This window comes from Prionailurus viverrinus, chromosome D2, assembly GCF_022837055.1.
Source record: "Prionailurus viverrinus isolate Anna chromosome D2, UM_Priviv_1.0, whole genome shotgun sequence".
In the NCBI taxonomy this organism is placed as follows: Eukaryota; Metazoa; Chordata; class Mammalia; order Carnivora; family Felidae; genus Prionailurus; species Prionailurus viverrinus.
The window spans coordinates 8,216,081-8,234,409 of NC_062571.1; the positions used below are offsets into that span (position 1 = coordinate 8,216,081).

Here is an 18,329-nt window from a genome sequence, read left to right on the forward strand (position 1 = left end):
AAAAGTCACCATTTTCAAACACCGCAGTAACAGCTGTTCCAGGCAAGAATAATCTGTGGAGGCTGAAATTAGCGGGCAGACGCACGTTTGTATACTCCCGAACTCCCTACAAGACACTTTATTTATTTTTTAAAATTAATTTATTTTTTTTTATTTATTTATTTTTTTTTTTTAATTTTTTTTTCAACGTTTATTTATTTTTGGGACAGAGAGAGACAGAGCATGAACGGGGGAGGGGCAGAGAAAGAGGGATACACAGAATCGGAAACAGGCTCCAGGCTCTGAGCCACCAGCCCAGAGCCCGACGCGGGGCTCGAACTCACGGACAGTGAGATCGTGACCTGGCTGAAGTCGGATGCTTAACCCACTGCGCCACCCAGGCGCCCCTAAAATTAATTTATTTTTTAATTCACATCCACGTTAGGGTTTGCACCAAGTTATGGTGCAACAATGATTTCAGGAGTAGGTTCCTTAATGCCCCTTACCCATTTAGCCCATCTCCCCTCCCACACTACAAGATACTTTGTAACTACAAAGGGGAAAATGGTATCTTCACAGGGGAGAAGCCTGGCACTTAACCAAGAGATCAAAGTTCGTATCACCGATAAGGGGGCAAATCAACGCCTCCTGATGCATTGAGGAAGACACACTGTCATTTCTTGCCCCCCAAAATGCACAACTCTCTGTGTTTCCTGTATTTTGTCTTTGTAGCAGTTACCACGGTGACCACACCTCTCCGCCTCACCCCTGCCCCAGCAGAATGTCAGTGTCATAAGATCGGGTGTTATCTCTTTGGTCACCATTGTATCACTGATTCTTAGCATAGACTATCGGCTTATAAATAATACTGTACAAACGAATGAGAGAGTTTACTTGGAGCCAGTGATATTTGTGGGAAAGATGCCTTTAGCCTTGGAACGTGGTGACAAATCCCAGTTGGAGGTCCCGGTGGAAATGGATGGAGAGCATTTGAACCGTGTTGCTAACACTCACGTTAAGCTTCAGTTCGAGTCATGAAAAAAAATACGTCCTATGGAAGGAAAGCACGTTCACAGAAAAGACAGAAGGTTAATAGTTGAGAGGCACGGTGAGGGAAGACGTAGGGGAACTTTCCGGAGGCCAAGGCCGGGGCTGGTTCTGCAGTAGGGAATGTTTGGCTGACGAAGGCCAGACTTCCACAAGGGTCTTTGTAACTGTCTTGGGGCAGTTTTATCTGTTTTTGATGTGCGTCGAGGGCTGCAGGGCTACTTGGTGAGAATAGAGATCTGTGGGGCCCCTTTCTCAGGAATTCTGACTCGGTGGGATCTAGAAATCTGTTTCTTGTGACAACCACACTCCTCCTCTACCGAATAACTGCGGTGCAGGTGGGCCGGGCACCACCCTCGGAGGAGACTTTATGCCAAGGTAGGGGGATGTCAGCTACCGGGCAGGAAAATAGGAAGGGAGCGACTGGTGAGCAAACAGGGCCCTTGCCGACGACTCTGGCAGCACTGGGTAGGGGGGCAGCTCTCGAAGCATTTTTAAACGGACTGCGATGGAGGAAATGGAAAGCTACGGAGGGGAGGGACTCGCCTGTTTTGCTCGCGTTCGCCGCATTGCAAACCAAAACATGTGAGCACAGCTGTTTGCAGGAACATGTTGAACAGTTACAATTCCTGTGGTCAGGGGCCGTAGGGAGAGACGCGCTGAGAAGTATTCCAGCCAGCACAGCTCTTGAGTACTAGTGCTGGGCTCAATTCGTCTTGGTCAAGTCCTGTCCTTAGGAAATTGATGAAAATTAGATAAAACCGATTAATGATGCCCCAGGACTGACCTTACCTCTGAGCTTCAGGCAACTGGCGGGCAAGAAAATGATGTTATTTTTGTAATGTATTCTGACTCATTATGCTTCATTGAATTAGATAACTCCTGGGTAGTATTCTGTTCCAAGCTCATGGCAGCAGAAAAAGGAAGTATGTGAAAATATACATTAAAGTTTAGTGGCTTACGGATGGCCTATTTTTAGAATGCATCTATTTCCAGGAAAGCTGAGTACCTCAACAGCAGAAAAACAAAATTAACATGCTCATATGGATTTAAGATGACGAAATAATCGGGTACAGATAGGAATTTCCCCCTGACCCTCCAATTCATTTTCTAAATGAATACAAAATGTTTTATGATGCATATTAATTGGATCATCTCATTAACAAGAAAACATACAGAATCCTAAATTAGCACATGTATGAGCATGTGAAATGCCTTTTGAATACCACGATTTAGAACTTACACTGAAAACCAGCAACTATTTTGAATTGGTAGAATAATTAAGTATTTGAATTTCTCGACTACGTCTTCCAGTTGGTCGGTCCACAGACACCCCATCATTCTGCCTAACAAATAAGCGAGGGAATGAATGCCCTTTTATGTATTTGGCAGAGAGAAGATTGTGAATCAGAGATCTGTGATGCTGAACTGAAATTTCATTTCTTTTTTATTTTCAATGCTTAAATACATTTATTAAAAAATCATAAATCATAGAAAACAAGGAACCGTCCTCAAGAAGTTAAAAATGGTGTCTTAATTCTAAACATGGTGAAAGGGATAAAGTGGTCCAGATAAGAAGTTAATAAAATAAGGTTGCAAGGATAAACCAAGCCCAAAGCTGATTCTTGGGAAACATCAATGAAAACCTCATTCCTGACAATATTAACCCAGAGAGAAAGAAGAAAACCCTCCAATAATTAACATTAGGAAAGAAAAGGGATCCCTAACCACAGAACCATTAGTAACTTAAAACCTCTGAAGGGAACACCATCTGCATTTGGATAAAATGGAAAAAAATTAGAAAAACTACTAACATCGACTCCAGGAGAAAGTAGGAAACCTGAATATTCCCAAGAACCATTAAAAAAATCCAATCGGCAGTTAGAAGTTTCTCCCCAGATGCCCCAACTCCTTCCGCGCCACCAACCTCCTCCATTTTTATTCCCGGATCAGTTGATTTTCAAGGCGTGACATTTCATTTCCGCAGTAAAGCCTATCATCCTTATCCATGCCCCAAGGCTTTGACCTTCTCCCGATTTCACCATTGACCGACCGTCCGATGCTATTTGAGCCTGAACTCAGGGACCCTGTGCACCTGGTTCTGAGTCCCTGCTCTACCATTGGCTCACGGTGCTTACCTGTCCTGGGCTCTTGTTTCCTCCTCAGTCACACGGAGATGATGGTGGTCCTTTGTTGACACCAAGAGTCACGCTCTGTATTCTTCTACAGGCATCATCTCACCTTCGCTTCTCAACAGCTTTTTCCTGGTTACTGTTCCCAAGCCCACGTTGCCGTGTGAGAAGCCGTGATCCTGTAGTGAGTGGTTGGAGTCAGAATTTGAACCCAAGTGGTCTGACCCTGGAGGTTGCCCGTCTCCTCTCGGTTCAGCTGCCCCCTCCCTGGGAAGGCTCTGGAGAGGCTCGAGATCCTGTGTGTTAGCCCATTCTAACAGTTAACCAGGGAAGGAAAGCTTTGTGTTACTAGTACTTACTCTGATGATGCTAGATAGCTCCTTTGCTGTATTGAAGGTGATGTGTAGTCCTACAGTCATACCTCACCTGCCCAGAACTTGGCTTGCTCTTATCTAGAAGACAGCGGAGGAAAAAAAAAGAAAAGTAAGAAAATGCTCTTTGCACAGCCTGTTTGGAAATCACGGAGCACATTCACTGTGATCAGCACATAGTTTACTCACAGGGAGACTCCTTGAGATCTGTGTCCAGTCTACACTTTAATGTTACAAGTGAGTTTAAATTATTTTATCAGTGATCTAAGACTAAAAGGACAGAAAGACTGGGGCGCCTGAGTGGCCCAGTCGGTGAAGCGTCTGACTCTTGGTTTCAGGGTCCAGGTCACGATCTCGAATTTCACGAGTTCGAGCCCCACGTTGGGCTCTGTGCTGGCAGTGGGGAGCCTGCTTGGGATTCTCTCTCTCCCTCTCTCTCTATCCCTCCCCTGCTTGTGATCTCTCTGTCTCTTTCTTTCTCTCTCAAAAGTAAACAAACATTGAAAAAAAATAAAAGGACAGAAATACTGAGGTCAGAGACATTTCATAAAGAAGTTCTTTTTAAATTGATTTTCTACACAGGTGCCAATTAGAAATGGAGTGAGGCGTTGCTGTTGGTACGTTGAAATAGAGTGGAATCATCAACAGTTAAATAATATTTATATTTTAATCAAAGAAGAAGGTAATATCATGGTGATCTTTCCTTCAAAAATGGTTAAATCTCACAAATTTCTACTGTTACTATTATTTTTAAATTTTTTTAAATGTTTATTTCTGAAATGTAATAGACATCAAGACTGGAGGACAGAAGCAATTAACCTGACTTCTCTGAGAACTCAGTGTGAGAAGGGACTGCTTTTCTCTGATGTTTCTCCTGCACGCCAGGAACTATAATGGAACTTTTATTTATTACCTTATGTATTACCTCACATGTATCTGCCTTTTATGTTTAAGCTTCCTCTGGAAAGCTGTTGCTCCCTTCCATTTCATAGAGGAAGATAAAACGCACAAAAAAGATGTCACAGCCCTCCCAACTCATAAGTGGTCGAAGCTGGATTCTCCTACAGGTGTATTTGGCCCCAAAGCCTAAGCTGTTGGTACTGAGGGGCTACAAGCACTCCATTCTGGTAGCGGCATAAAAACGATGTTACGCTATGAGAAATAATTACTTTACGGCCCACGGGAGACTCGATAGCTTTCAAGGTAGCCTAGACTTACCTCGGAGTAATTTCAAACATGCGTCGGGAGTGGTGATTTATTTCATAACCTTTCCTGCAGCAACCGCATTCTTGCTGATTGGTCTGGTCTAAAGCCCAGTGTTGTGGTGTGTCTAACCCGGAATATCCCTCCCTCTAGGGGCTGGAGATGAATGCCTCGTAGGTACTCATATGGTACTCACGAGTAGAGGGGGGAAATGCAACCAAAGCTGTTTCTAATTTTCTTATCAAGTCTCATATTCACCTCATCGGTGCTGCAGTACAAATAAAGTGCCCTCTTATTTGTAAAGGCATGTTTATCTGGACCAGCGCATTTCTGATTTGCAGATACCTACGATTGAGTATAAAAGAATCATAGTAATCTTTGGTTTTCAGGTCTGGAATTTGTATAGCTTTTGAAAAGGACAGCAAGTGTGCGCCTCGGTCCTTTTGTTCCTAAAGCAGGTCCCAATCTGTAAGTGAGTGACTGACGTGGGGGAGGCATCCTTGTGTCTCTGTCATTTGAGGCATGCAAATGACAACTTACCCCCTTTTATCTGAATCAGGTTATGACCCTGCCGCTCAAAGCCTAGGTTATGGTCGTTTATTTATCTCCAGCAAAGTCAATGGCGCCATGTTCTTCCTGCAGGGGAGGGGCAGGGAAAGAGGGAGACACGGCACGTGAACTCTAACCCAGCGGGGACAAGAAAGGCTGCCGGCTGGCCAACTGGGAATGGGAGTCCAGGAGGTGGCCGTGGCATGGGGCTGCTCCGGCCTCCCTCACCTGCGGGCAGGACGCCCCTGCTTTTCCAGTTCATACCACAGCCCTCTGGTCGCCTGCTGTGCCCCGGAGAAAACGGCCCGCTTGGGAACTCGCCTCACTGGCTCCTGTGCCTGCCGGGTCTCTAAGGAGACTGCTCAGTGCCTGGTCGACTCCTCTGTGTTCTGGAAAGTATGGTCTTGTGTGTGAAAGTGGGTCAGAGTTCTGAGCTTAGCTGCCTAAAAAGGTATTAAAAAAAAAAGGAAAGAAAGGAAAGTTAAGGGATGGGACACGTCACAAAATACACACTGTGCTAGGTCAAATATTTTCTTCTTCATTCTTGGCGTTATTTGCTGCTGGTTTTCTCTTTTTTGATGTTTGTTTATTTATTTTTAATTTTTTTAAATTTACTCATTTTGAGAGAGAGAGGAAGAGAGTGCCCCTGGAGGAGGGGCAGAGAGAGAAGTCATCAACAGAGAATTCCAAACGGGCTTCGCTCTTAGCACGCAGCCTGATGCGGGACTCGAACCCACGAACGGTGAGATCGTGACCTGAGCTGAAATCAAGAGTCAGATGCTTAACTGCCTGAACCACCCAGGCACCGTTTATTTATTTATTTTGAGAGAGAGAGAGACAGAGAGAGAGAGAGAACGAGCAGGGGAGGGGCAGAGAGAGAGAGGGAGAGAGAATCCCAAGCAGGCTCCGCACTGTCAGCACAGAGGCTGACACGGGGGTCGGTCCCACGAACGGTGAGATCGTGACCTGAGCTGAAATCAAGAGTCAGATGCTTACCCGGCTGAGCCCCCCAGGCGCCCCTGCTGCTGGCTTTTAATTCAAAGGCAGAATTGTAGAGCTGCTTCCGCACCGTGTTGGGGAGAGTTGGGACTTGGTGGCATCACATGGGGACCCCCAATTCCAAAGGACTCTGCTGCTGGGCTGTAAAACTGGGGACGCAGGGAGAGTAAACTCTCATCACCTCAGAGCTGTGCAGTGTCACTATGGGGAGGGCTCCTGCCTCTCGCAGGCCACCCTCTTTCCGTCCCATCCTCCCTGGGCAAGGTTGGGAGCCGTTCGTCGGTTCCACGAGGTCCTCGCCGGCTGGGACCGGTGGGACGGCAGTTGGCCTTAAGCTGTTCCGTGTGAATAGATGTGGTTCTTGTGTGCCAGGCTTCCTGGAAAGTGGACCCTCCCCTGACTCCTCTTTGAAAAGGTCTTTGGAAGAGGAAAATGGTGTGTGTTGGGAGGTGGCCGCCAGGAAAGGGGGCGGGGGGTGCAGGCAAACAGACGGGGGCTCTAAAGCAAACAGAACTCTCGAGAGCTGCGGTGCAGGTCAAGTGTATCTCTGGGCTGTGGACCCGAGGTCGTCAAGTGGCGGGAAGGCGGGGTCCTCTTGGGGGTGGCTGGGATGGAGGCCGGCTTTCCCGAGGGGTGTTTGCAGTCGGCTGGGGGCCGCTGTGAAGTGATGGAGTGGGGCCACCACGAGCGTGGCTGTGGATGAGGGAGGTGACCCTGGGGGGGGGGGCGTGTCCAGGAAGGACGCCAGGCAAGCGGACGATGCAGCCAGGCCGGCCCCAAAGGCCGCCCCTGCCCCGGGGCCCTCCACCCGAGAAGGGAAGCCTCCGTGTCGCTGGTGCGTGAAGGTGACCACCGCCTGCGGCCTTCTCGCGCCTCGCTCCGCTGATGTCCGGCCCTCCAGCCGCAGCGCTGACTTCTCTTTAGCGCCCGCGGTCATCTTTGCTCGGCTTCCCTCCGTGGCGGCCGGAGGGTGAGGAGCTGGACCGCCTGGTGTGGCCGGCGTCCTGCCAGCCTGCTGTGCCATCGTCATACGGGTCGCTGCCTTCCCCCAAGTGCCATTTGCTTCCAGCGATGACGCTTCTGTTGTTTGCCCGTCCTCGTGGCTTCAGTGTCCTCTGCGGGGACTCCACATTCTCCTGGCTTCATGCGCTGTCACCACCTCCCCGTGTCACCAAGACACCATCACCTCTGCCCTGGATCCCTGCGGTGGCCCCCTCACTGACCGCCGGCTTCTTCCCTGGCACACCCAAGGGGCTTTTTAAAATTATAATGCCGGGGCGCCTGGGGGGCTCAGTCGGTTCATGCCCGACTTCGGCTCAGGGCATGATCCCACACGGTTCGTGAGTTCGAGCCCCACGTCGGGCTCTGTGCTGACAGCTCGGAGCCTGGAGCCTGCTTCGGATTCTGCGTCTCGCTCTCTCTCTGCCCCTTCCCTGCTCCTGCTATGTCTCTCTCTCTTTCTCTCAAAAATAAATAAATACTACAAATTAAAAAAACCCACTCTTCTAAAAAAAAATAATAAAATTATAATGCCGTTTGCATCACTTCTTCGCTGAACCCCCTGAACAATCCCCCGTTTCAGTCCAAGCAAGAGCAGAGGTGGATATGGAGACCTATATGCCTCCTCACCTTCCTCGCCCCTCTGGCTTCATTTCCTCCGCCTCCTCTCTGCTGCAGCCAGCAGCTTTCTTGCTTTCTCTCAAGCCTGCTGATGCATCTACCCCAGGGCCTTTGCACCATCTCTCTCTTTCCTCTCCCTCACCTCCTTCAAGCCCTTGCTTCATTTTTGGATTCAGAGTGAGACCCCCCCCCTGCCCTCTGCTGCTCAGTCGACCCCTCCCCAGGGCTCCTGGTTTGCTTTTTCTTTTTCCAAAAGCATGTGTTATCTTAACTTACTGTACAATTTATGTAAGAGGTTTATTATTTATCTGTCTCTCCCGGCTAGATTGTAAACACCATGAAGGGCAGGAATCTTTGCCAGTTTTGGTCATGTCCCGCGTGCCTAGAACAATGCCTCGTGCATCCTAGATGGTCAGTGGATGTTTGTTGAATGAATATATGACTGAATTAATGAACAGGTGTGTATTAAGAGAATTAAATGAGCTGCCCGCATGTTCTTGAAGGCTGGTGCATTTGGGGGACATATTTTAGACCTTATTTGAGCCGAGTATTTCCTTTTGCTGTACGTCTGGGAATGTGATGGGGCGAATACTGTAAACTTTGCTTCTTCATTCACTCAGCAAATATGCATTTGTAGCAGGTGCTGTTCTAAACTCAGGATAGAAGATACAAACAAATAAATGTCCCAGGTACTGGGCCTAACGATGCCAGATCCTCTGATATTTTATTTTTAAGAGCAGCTGAAACCTGAATTTGTACATGAAATCTCCCAACTTGTAAATATTGTCAACGAACTTAAAAATTGCTTAATTTACCCTAACAACCAAATGAAACATTCATAACAATCGAATGTTGCCTTTGGGGCTGTAGCTTGTAACTATCTGTTAGCTAAGGGACGGTTCGGACCTTCTAGAACCTTCTAGGTACGTGGGATCTCATCAGGCTGGGCAGGATTTGGGTGAGCTGTGAGGACAAGAGGAGGAAGGGGGGATGTTTCTGCTACTCCCTGTGGCCAGGGCGGAGGGGTGGAGGCAGGACGGGCCGAGTGAGTAGGGGGCTATGACGGAGGATGTGTGTTTCCACATCCGCACTTGTCACAGTCTCCCCTGGGCTATGCTGAATCATCCTTTCCAGGTAAAACTCGTTGCATCTGTCAGGAGGCAGGCCCAGCTGCCTAAACAAAGAAACAGGATTGCACAAGACAGAGATGCGTCTCTGTCATCGTGGTCTGAGGGTCAGCAAGCTGCAAGGTTCCTTCTCTTCTGGCTTTGCCCTGGCTCTCGCTCCTGGCCATGCTGGCTCACCTGCCCCTGTGCAACCACATTCCAGCAGGCAGGAGGGGCAGGAGGAGGCGGCCCTTCCTCCAAGGGCGGGATCCAGACTCTGATCCGAGTACTTCTGGTCACACCCCCTTGGCAGGGCTTGGGGACACGGCCACGTCGAAGGCCAAGACAGGCTGGAAAATGTAGACTCTACCCAGATGGCTACATATCAGCTAAACATTATATTTTTCTGTGAGGGAAAGAGAATGGGTCTCACAAATATCCAGCAGTCTGTGGCATCTGTTCTTCTGGGTCTCGGGTTCTGTGAGGTCAGGCACCTCTCACTGTGCCCTCGGTTTGTTTGTTTGTTTATTTATTTATTATTTTATTTTATTTTATTTTTCACTTGAGAGAGTGAGAGGATGGGGAAGTGGCGCAGAAGGAGAGAGAATCTTGAGAGAGAGACAGAGAGAGAGAGAGAGAGAGAGAGAGAGAGAGAGAGAATCACGCCCAGCGTGGAGCCCGATCCCGTGGGGCTCCATCCCCTGACCTCGGGATCATGACCTGAGTCGAAATCAAGAGCCGGATGCTTAACCCACTGAGTCACCCAGGTGCCCCCGTGCCCTCAGCTTTTTAATTATTTTAGCAGGACCCCAGCAGCACAAGTGGAAGGTGATACTCGACATGTAGTTTCTCTCTTTTAGATTCTTCTGGCCCACTGCGTTTCTGGTTAGATTCAAGGAGCCTGGCGAGCTTTGGTTTTGTCTTGTTTGTTCTCACGGCTGGTCTAGAGCGGCCGTCTCCAAACTTCTTGGTCTCGGGACCCCGCTGCACTCTTGAAAATTACCAAGGAAAGGGGCGCCTGGGTGGCGCAGTCGGTTAAGCGTCCGACTTCAGCCAGGTCACGATCTCGCGGTCCGTGGGTTCGAGCCCCGCGTCGGGCTCTGGGCTGATGGCTCAGAGCCCGGAGCCTGTTTCCGATTCTGTGTCTCCCTCTCTCTCTGCCCCTCCTCCATTCATGCTCTGTCTCTCTCTGTCCCACAAATAAATAAACGTTGAAAAAAAAAATTAAAAAAAAAAATTACCAAGGATACCGAAAAGCTTTGCTCACGTGGGCCATATTGATTTAGGTTTACCGTATTAAAAATTAAAACAGACATTTACAGGAATATGCAAAGAAGTATTCCATTCAGTTACACCGTCTGAAAGTCTCCACTGCAGAGTTGTGACAGAGCAATGGTAACGGAGCAAACAATGTTTTCACGGTATTATGAAAATAACACTGACCTAGCACATCCCTTACAAGGATGTTGGGGACCCTACACTTTGACAGCTACTGGTCTAGAGAACACAACCTGGTTATGCGGACTTGGGTAATTGTTTGTATTGAAACTGATGAGTGCTAGGGTTAGAGATTAAAAGGCGTATTAAGACAGGAACGCTGCCACTGAGTAGTTAGTGGTGCCAAAGAAAGAAAAAAAATATGTTGACCGAACAATCTATAAACGTCTTTCATCTTAGATTGAGGGGAGTTGGTTTCTATTTATGAACTAGAAATAAATTTTCATGTGCATCTTAACAGTGATCGGTTTGCATCTATGAGAAGTGACTAGATTCTGGTGTTTAAGATATACTGCATTAAACATCGGAGGCATTCAGAAGCTCGTTACAGAGAGGTTGGTCTGAGTTTTGTGCGCGCTGAGCATTGTTTTTGGCCGCCCAGCCCTGAATTTACCTTTTCTTTTTCTTTTTTTTAAAATATAATTTATTGTCAAATTGGCTAACATACAGTGGGTATAGTGTGCTCTTGGTTTTGGGGGTAGATTCCCTTGGTTCATCGCTTACATACAACACCCAGTGCTCATCCCAACAAGTGCCCTCCTCGATGCCCATCACCCATGTTCCCCTCTCCCCCGTCCCCCATAAGACCTCAGTTTGTTCTCTGTATTTAAGTCTCTTGTGGCTTGCCTCCCCCCACTCTGTAACTACTTTTTCCCTTCTCTTCCCCCGTGGTCTTCCATTAAGTTTCTCATATGTGAAACAAGTTTATCATATGTGAAAACATATGATACCTGTCTTTCTCTGACTGACTTATTTCGCTTAGCATAATAGCCTCCAGTTCCATCCACGTTGCTGCAAATGGCATGATTTTATTCTTCCTCGTTGCCAAGTAGTATTCCATTGTATATATAAACCACATCTTCTTGACCCGCTGAATCTACCTTTTCTCCCAGTGGAATCTGCCTTTCTCACTCCTATGGAAATGTCAAGTGTCAGATATCTGCATTTTCTGGTGCCAGGCTGGAAACCTCATGAATCAAATATACCTGGGCCACATCTTAACAATCAATGCCTGTTGGTGGGCTTGGAACTGATGGATTCAGAATCCTTGTGGGTAAATCCTAGGAATCTGCATTAAGAATTTTTTTAAATTTTCTTAATGTTTATTTATTTTAAAAATTTGTTAATGTTTATTTATTTTTGAGAGAGAGACAGTGCAAGCCAGGGAGGGGCAGAGAGAGAGAGAGAGAGAGAAGGAGACACAGAATCTGAAACAGGCTCCAGGCTCTGAGCTGTCAGCACAGAGCCCGATGTGGGGCTCGAACTCACAAACCATGAGCTCATGACCTGAGCCGAAGCTGAACACCCAACCAACTGAGCCACCCAGGCGCCCCCCCCCCATTTTTTTTTTAATGTTGATTCATTTTTTGAGAGAGAGAGAGACAAAGCATGAGCCAGAGAGGGGAAGAGAGAGAGAGAGACAGGATCTGAAGCAGGCTCCAGGTTCTGAGCTGAGCACAGAGACTGATGCAGGGCTTGAACCCAACAACCGTGAGATCATGACCAGACGCTTAACGGGCTGAGCCACCCATGCGCCCCCTAGGAATCTGCATTTTAAACCAGCCTCAGGTTTACATAACTTTTAGATACAGTAAAGTTTAAGAACTGCTGTTCTAATGTTTTTAACTATCAGAATTATTTGTTCTCCCTTTAAGGATCTGAGTAACCCCTAAAAAATAATTCTAGGCTTTACAAGACCCTAGTCAATGACTAATTCATAATATTTCCTTGTCCCTTCCCCCCTTCCCCCCACCCAGTCCCAAATACCCCATAAGCCTTTTTGTTCTGTTTCTTTAACTCTTTTAATCCTTCCTTCCTTCCTTCCTTCCTTCCTTCCTTCCTTCCCTCCTTTTCTTTCTTTCTTTCTTTCTTTCTCTTTCTTTCTTTCTTTCTTTCTTTCTTTCTTTCTTTCTTTCTTTCTTTCCTGGTTTATTTCTTCTCACTGAGGACTGGTGATTCCCCAAATGGGACTGCCTACATTCAGTGGCACCAGAATTAACTAGGGTTTTAAATGACACTGAGGCTGTGGCACTCTCCCGGTCAGTTCTGCAGCCTGCAAGCTTAGATCCCAGTGTTACCCCAGGCATCACTGGAGAGGATGAAAGGGAAACATTAGAACCTGCCAACCTGACTTTCCTTGAAGGATTTCTCGGGCATGGATCGGGCCAGAAAAAAGGCGCAGGAGGGTTGAATGATCTACGTCTGAGATTTCTAGAACCACAGAATGCTCTAATCTGAATGAAGGTAGGTTAAGCCCCTCATAGCATAAATGAGGAACTGCAGAAAAGCTCCATGTCCAACATCACATAAACGATGAGTGGAGTAAAAGTTCAAAGTGAATTCAGAAGTGGGAAGTGGTGACGCATTGCCTGACCCAAAGTAGCACAAGAAGGAAGGAGGCTAATGTTCACTGAGTGACTGTTTGAACTTGAGCACATTCACGTAACATCGCTGAGCCTCCGTTTCCACGACTGCAAAATAAAGATTCTAATAATAGCTAACACTTCTATAATATCGACTGTGTGCTAGGAACTTTCCCGAGCACTTTCTGTGCTAACGCATGGAATCCTTGCCCCCACTATGTGACATAGGTCAGTTTATCCCCCCCCCCCGTCGGTTTGCACAAAAAGGCTGTAAAACTCATGTGCAGGCACGTAGCTGGCGTATTCGTTTTCTGTTCCTGCTTTACACATCACCACAAGCTTCGTGGCTTGAGACAACGTACATTTATTGCCTCAGAGTTTTGTGGGTCTGGAGCCTGGGCACAGCAGAACTGGGTCCTGTGTTCAGGGTATCACATAGCAGGAACGGCATTGCTGACCAGTAAGAATCTCATGAGGCTCCAGGTGCTCTTCCAGACTCACGTGACTACTGGCAGAATCCATGTCCCTGGGGCTGTGGTACTTAGGGCGACTGAGTCTTCAAGATCAGCAGGGGAAGATCTCACTCTTTGAAAGGTTTCGCCTGATTAGGTCAGGCCCACCCTGGATAAACGTTCTTTGGGTTAATTCAATGCCGACTGGTTAGAGCTCTTAATATATCTGGAAAACCACCTCATCCTCGCCATGTGACATAACATAAACATGGGAGTAGTATTCCATCACCTTTGCTATGTACCGTTGACTAGAAGTCAGTTACAGGTCCATCCACACTCAAGGGTACACAAACCCATGGATACCCAACCGCAGGGGCCACAGGGCTGTCACAGTTCCCCTTCCAGAGCTAGTAAAGCTGAGCTTAGGCCCAGACTGACTCCAGGTGTAGAAGCCCACAGCTCCGGGGTCCATGCTGTTAACTCTTAAGACCTTTCTCCCTTTGAAGAAAGTAAGAAAACACCCAGGGACGCCTGGGTGGCTCAGTCAGCTAAGTTCAACTCTTGATTTCGGCTCAGGTCACGATCTCACGGCTCATGAGTTCGAGCTCTGCGTTGGGCTCTGTGCCGAGACAGCGGAAACTGCTTGGGATCCTCTTTCCCTCTCTCTCTCTTTGCCCCTCCCCTGCGTGCACGTGCGTTCTCTCTCTTTCTCTCAAAAATAAATACGTTAAAAAGAAAAAAGAAAAGAAAACACTCAGAAGACACGCCGGGTACTCCGCAATAACTCTCTTCACACCCCCACTTTTAGAGGTCTGCTTTAAGAGAAACCATAACCACCTGCAGTCTTGTAAGTTCGGGAAGAGACTTCCAAAGTCTCTCCAAACACTCAGGTTATATAAGTCATTTCGATTTGTTTATATTCGGAGCCAGAAATAACCCTGGGGTTTGAGATTTGAGACTCGAATTCTCAAAAAATAACCGGGGCTCTGCTTTTTGTCTTTGAAACAGACGAAGTGATTGAGAAGAAACCATCAGCACCTTCCTGCTATAGACCGGACAGCATGGATCAGCCATTTACTGTGAATTCTCTGGTAGGTAATGCCCACCGGTAGCTTACATATGGTCTGAAAACCCAAAAAGAAGAACAGAAACATAGCGAATGTGAAATGAGTCACAATTACTTCAAGAAGTTTTGTACTTGTCGCTTTTCATCCATCTGTGTGGTCCTCGCCTTTGAGGAAGTGACTAATAAAGCCATCTTTGCTGGAACTAAAAATAATGCCTTGGTCCACAAAAGTGTGAAATTTTAATTTCTCTGGTTAGACTCCAAGAGCGTGGTCCTTCAGCAGAACACCGGGGAAGGAGAACTACAGAGTTGACTTTGTAGGAGGGACCTCAGCTTCTTTCCAGATAAAAATGGGAAGCTTACCTTGTGTGGTAGGGACCCAGGGAAACATTCTGTGTGTAACACATAGACACTGCTTTGGAATCCTGCGTAAATGGCTGCGTACTTGGAACTTCCTCCTTCTCACGTTTCCCCTCACAGCCCAACACCATAGTAGGCACCTTCTCCAGGTGCATCTTGGAAAGAACAAGATGGCGGAGAGGAAGTAACAGGGGCCCTGGGATCACAGAGGCATAGTCTGTGTCCCAGATCGTTCTCTGGGTGAGAATGTAGGCACATTATATAATCTCCATGGCCCCGTTTTTGTACTTTGTGCCTTTCGACAATTGGGAACAATATTTTTAACGTTCCCAGCCTGTCATGAGGGCTTGATAAAGGGGAGCCGTTAGGACCGTCCCCCTTCTCCTGACGAGCTTCCCACCCCGCTCACCGCAGCCCCGCGGCCCCGTGGACAGCACTAACAGCCACAGTGGGCTGAGCGCCTGACATCTGCAAAGCTTTAGCCCCAGAACACAGAGAAAGGCAGGGCCTGGTTCTTGCTCCAAAACAGGTTGGGACCCAAGTCCTCTGCCAAGATCGCCCTCACAGGTGCTCAGCTGCTCGGACGGGGTGAGGAGCAGAGAACTGTAGGAACTTCTTCACTTTCTGACCCCGGGTGGTCCGGGCACCGTGGGGGAATCGAGACGGCCCCCCTCATCCTTTTCGAGGGTCTTGCGTGTTTTCCAGAACATTATGTAGAAATGATTAAAATGTTAGTGGACGTCTCAATGTAAAAATGAACAGTGAGGCGTTTTTCAGCTGGGGATTTTGCGTTTTCATCCAAGAACCCCACACGCAAACCCAACGTTACAGATTGACGAAGGTGCCGGGCTCTTCCCGGTTTACTTCCGAAATCAGTTTTGCATTTGGGAAGAACAGGGCCATTCAGTAGAGGAAAAGTAAATCGTATTTTTACTTTCAGGCGAAAAGATAGTCGAGGTATAATCACATTGCAGCTTTTTCTCTCTTTCTCCTTTCTTTGGTACATTTATTGATTATCGTCTGTGCCGCAAGGAACACGCTCCATCCTAGGCAACGAGGCTGGATGGACAATGATTCTTGCCCCTCCAGGAGTTCCCGAGGAACTGAAAACACTATCCACAAATAATTATAATTCAGTGTGGACTCTATAGTAATAAAAAGTGGACAAATTACTTTTGCACGTCCAAGAGGCTGGAAACCCCCTTTGGAAAGCGTGCTAATTTCCACAGAGTTTTCTTTCTCCCCATCATGTTCTGACATCACCGAAGCCTTTATCTGTGGTCGAATGGTGACATTTTCCTTCCGTGCTGCTGAGCACCGCACTGAGCGTGGAGGCTGTGCTGCTGGACTTCTCACCTAGTGACAACATGGCACCCAGTCAGGCACCTGAGGCTCGGACTCCACAGGCTTCCATTCCTGCCTCTGAGGAGCGGAAGCCTCTGACAGCTTCTCTGTAATTAGAAAGTCTTTTTTTTTTTAATGTTTGTTTATTTTTTGAGAGAGAGACAGAGCATGCGCGAGGGAGGGGCAGAGAGAGAGGGAGACACAGAATCCCAAGCAGGCTCCAGGCTCCGAGCTGTCAGCACAGAGCCCAACACGGGGCTCGAACCCACGGACCGTGAGATCATGACCCGAGCCGAAGTCGGACGCTTAACCAACTGAGCCACCCAGACGCCCCTGAAATTAGAAAGTCTTTTCAAAAATGAGAATGGCACAGCAGGGTTTGGCTAGAAGGAAGTGTGCCTTAATTTAAGGTGAAGTCTCTTAGGAGGGGCTGAGTTCACTCACACCTGTCTGATCTCAGAATCCTGGGCCACGTGAGAGTAGATTAAGGTGCCACGGTCACAAATCCGGTGTCCCAGGTTTTCTTCATAACTTGGACCCAAAGACAGGCTGTGGGAGGCTGATAAGTCTTATTTCTTCTGTTCTTTTTTTTTTTTTTAATGCCTATTTATTTATCTTGAGGGAGGTGGGGCAGAGAGAGAGAGAGAAGGAGGGAGAGAGACAATCCCAAGCAGGCTCTGCACTATCGGCCCAAAGTCCGATGCACAGCTCGAGCTCACGAACTGTGAGGTCATGACCTGAGCTGAAATCAAGAGTCGGACACTAAGCCGAATGAGCCACCCAGGCGCCCCTGTCCCTTCTGTTCTAAATTGACCTGGGCACCCAGTCCCGGGAGCGATAGCTGGAGACCTTCAGGGCAGAGCATCCCAGGCCCTGAGAGTTTTCTCAGGGAGAAGGAAACAGAGAGAACGTGTTTGTGCTTCTCTGGCTGGTTATAGAGCATACTTTCTGGAAGAATGATTCCAGGTCCCTTCAAAACTGCCACCAAAACAGACCTCAGGCCATTGCAAGACCTGCAAACGTCCGATTCATTGCACCCTGTCCTTGAACCTTGGCTCCGTCACTCACAGCCAGACGGAAACCGTGTCTAGCTCGATTACTTGTTTAGCTGTCCACATACCTTTTCATCACGTGTTCTGCCCAGACTGTAGTCCACCGACCCTCGACTGACGGAGGCAGACTTGGAGACCTAATTCTGCTCTGGGCTAATTCCATTCTTGTGGCATCGAAGGGTGGTAAGCATGGTGAAGTGGTCTAATCCACTGCTTCCTCGGTTGTGGCATGCGCGAGGACCTCTGGGGACATCAGTTCAAACACGGGCTCTTTGAGCCTGACTCCAGTCTCTAGATGCGGGTGGAGGCCTAGTAAGAATTTGTACCAGGGGCTCCTGGGTGGCTCAGTCAGCTCAGCATCTGACTCCTGCTCAGGTCGTGATCTCACAGTTCGTGGGTTTGAGCCCCGCGTCGGGCTCTGTGCTGACGGCTCGGAACCTGGAGCCTGCTTCGGATTCTGTGTCTCCCTCTCTCTGCCCCTTCCTCACTCACGCTCTGTCTCTCCCTCTCTCTCAAAAATAAATAAAAACATTAAAAAAAAAAAAAACCTCTCTTCAACTGTGTCCTTCAAGGACAGCAGTACAATATTTTCTTTCCAAAGTAACTAATACAAAAATCTGCAAAGGCCATAAATTCATTTATAGGCTATGATTTTCATACAGGCATGTCATTAGATTCTTTCCATTCTTTCTTTCAGTTCTTTCCAGAGCTATTTTTTTAAATTTTTTTTTCAATGTTTATTTATTTTTGGGACAGAGAGAGACAGAGCATGAACGGGGGAGGGGCAGAGAGAGAGGGAGACACAGAATCGGAAACAGGCTCCAGGCTCCGAGCCATCAGCCCAGAGCCTGACGCGGGGCTCGAACTCACGGACCGCGAGATCGTGACCTGGCTGAAGTCGGATGCTTAACCGACTGCACCACCCAGGCGCCCCTCCAGAGCTATTTTTTTGTGGTTTGCTTTTACTGTCCCGCCGGATGCATTATCTTGACCACCCTTTCCTAAAATGATGTTTAAAGACCTGCAAACAAATTTTATTGCATAAGGCACTATTCATGCCACAGAGGTTGGGAACTGCATATAAGTAGCATTGGAACAAGGCTTACAATCATTGCATTTTTAAGTGTTACATACACTTGCCACACAAAGGCTTCGCTTTTGTTGTATCGTTAACTCTTTTTTTAAAAAA

At 47.7% G+C, this 18,329-nt stretch overlaps 1 protein-coding gene across 6 annotated transcripts in view; it reads left to right on the top strand.

The window, feature by feature from the left end:
• STAMBPL1 (STAM binding protein like 1) overlaps positions 1 to 18,329 on the top strand; it is a 50,384-nt gene that overhangs the window by 11,384 nt on the left and 20,671 nt on the right. For 4 of the 6 annotated variants that reach the window (XM_047825654.1, XM_047825649.1, XM_047825651.1 and 1 more), the window contains exon 2: positions 14,327 to 14,409. In XM_047825654.1, the coding sequence (XP_047681610.1) occupies positions 14,380 to 14,409 (30 nt within the window). In that variant the 5' untranslated portion in view covers positions 14,327 to 14,379. Of the gene's footprint in view, positions 1 to 5,044; positions 6,024 to 7,772; positions 8,359 to 14,326; positions 14,410 to 18,329 lie in introns of those variants that run through there. The other 2 variants (XM_047825652.1, XM_047825650.1) reach the window with 2 other exon arrangements.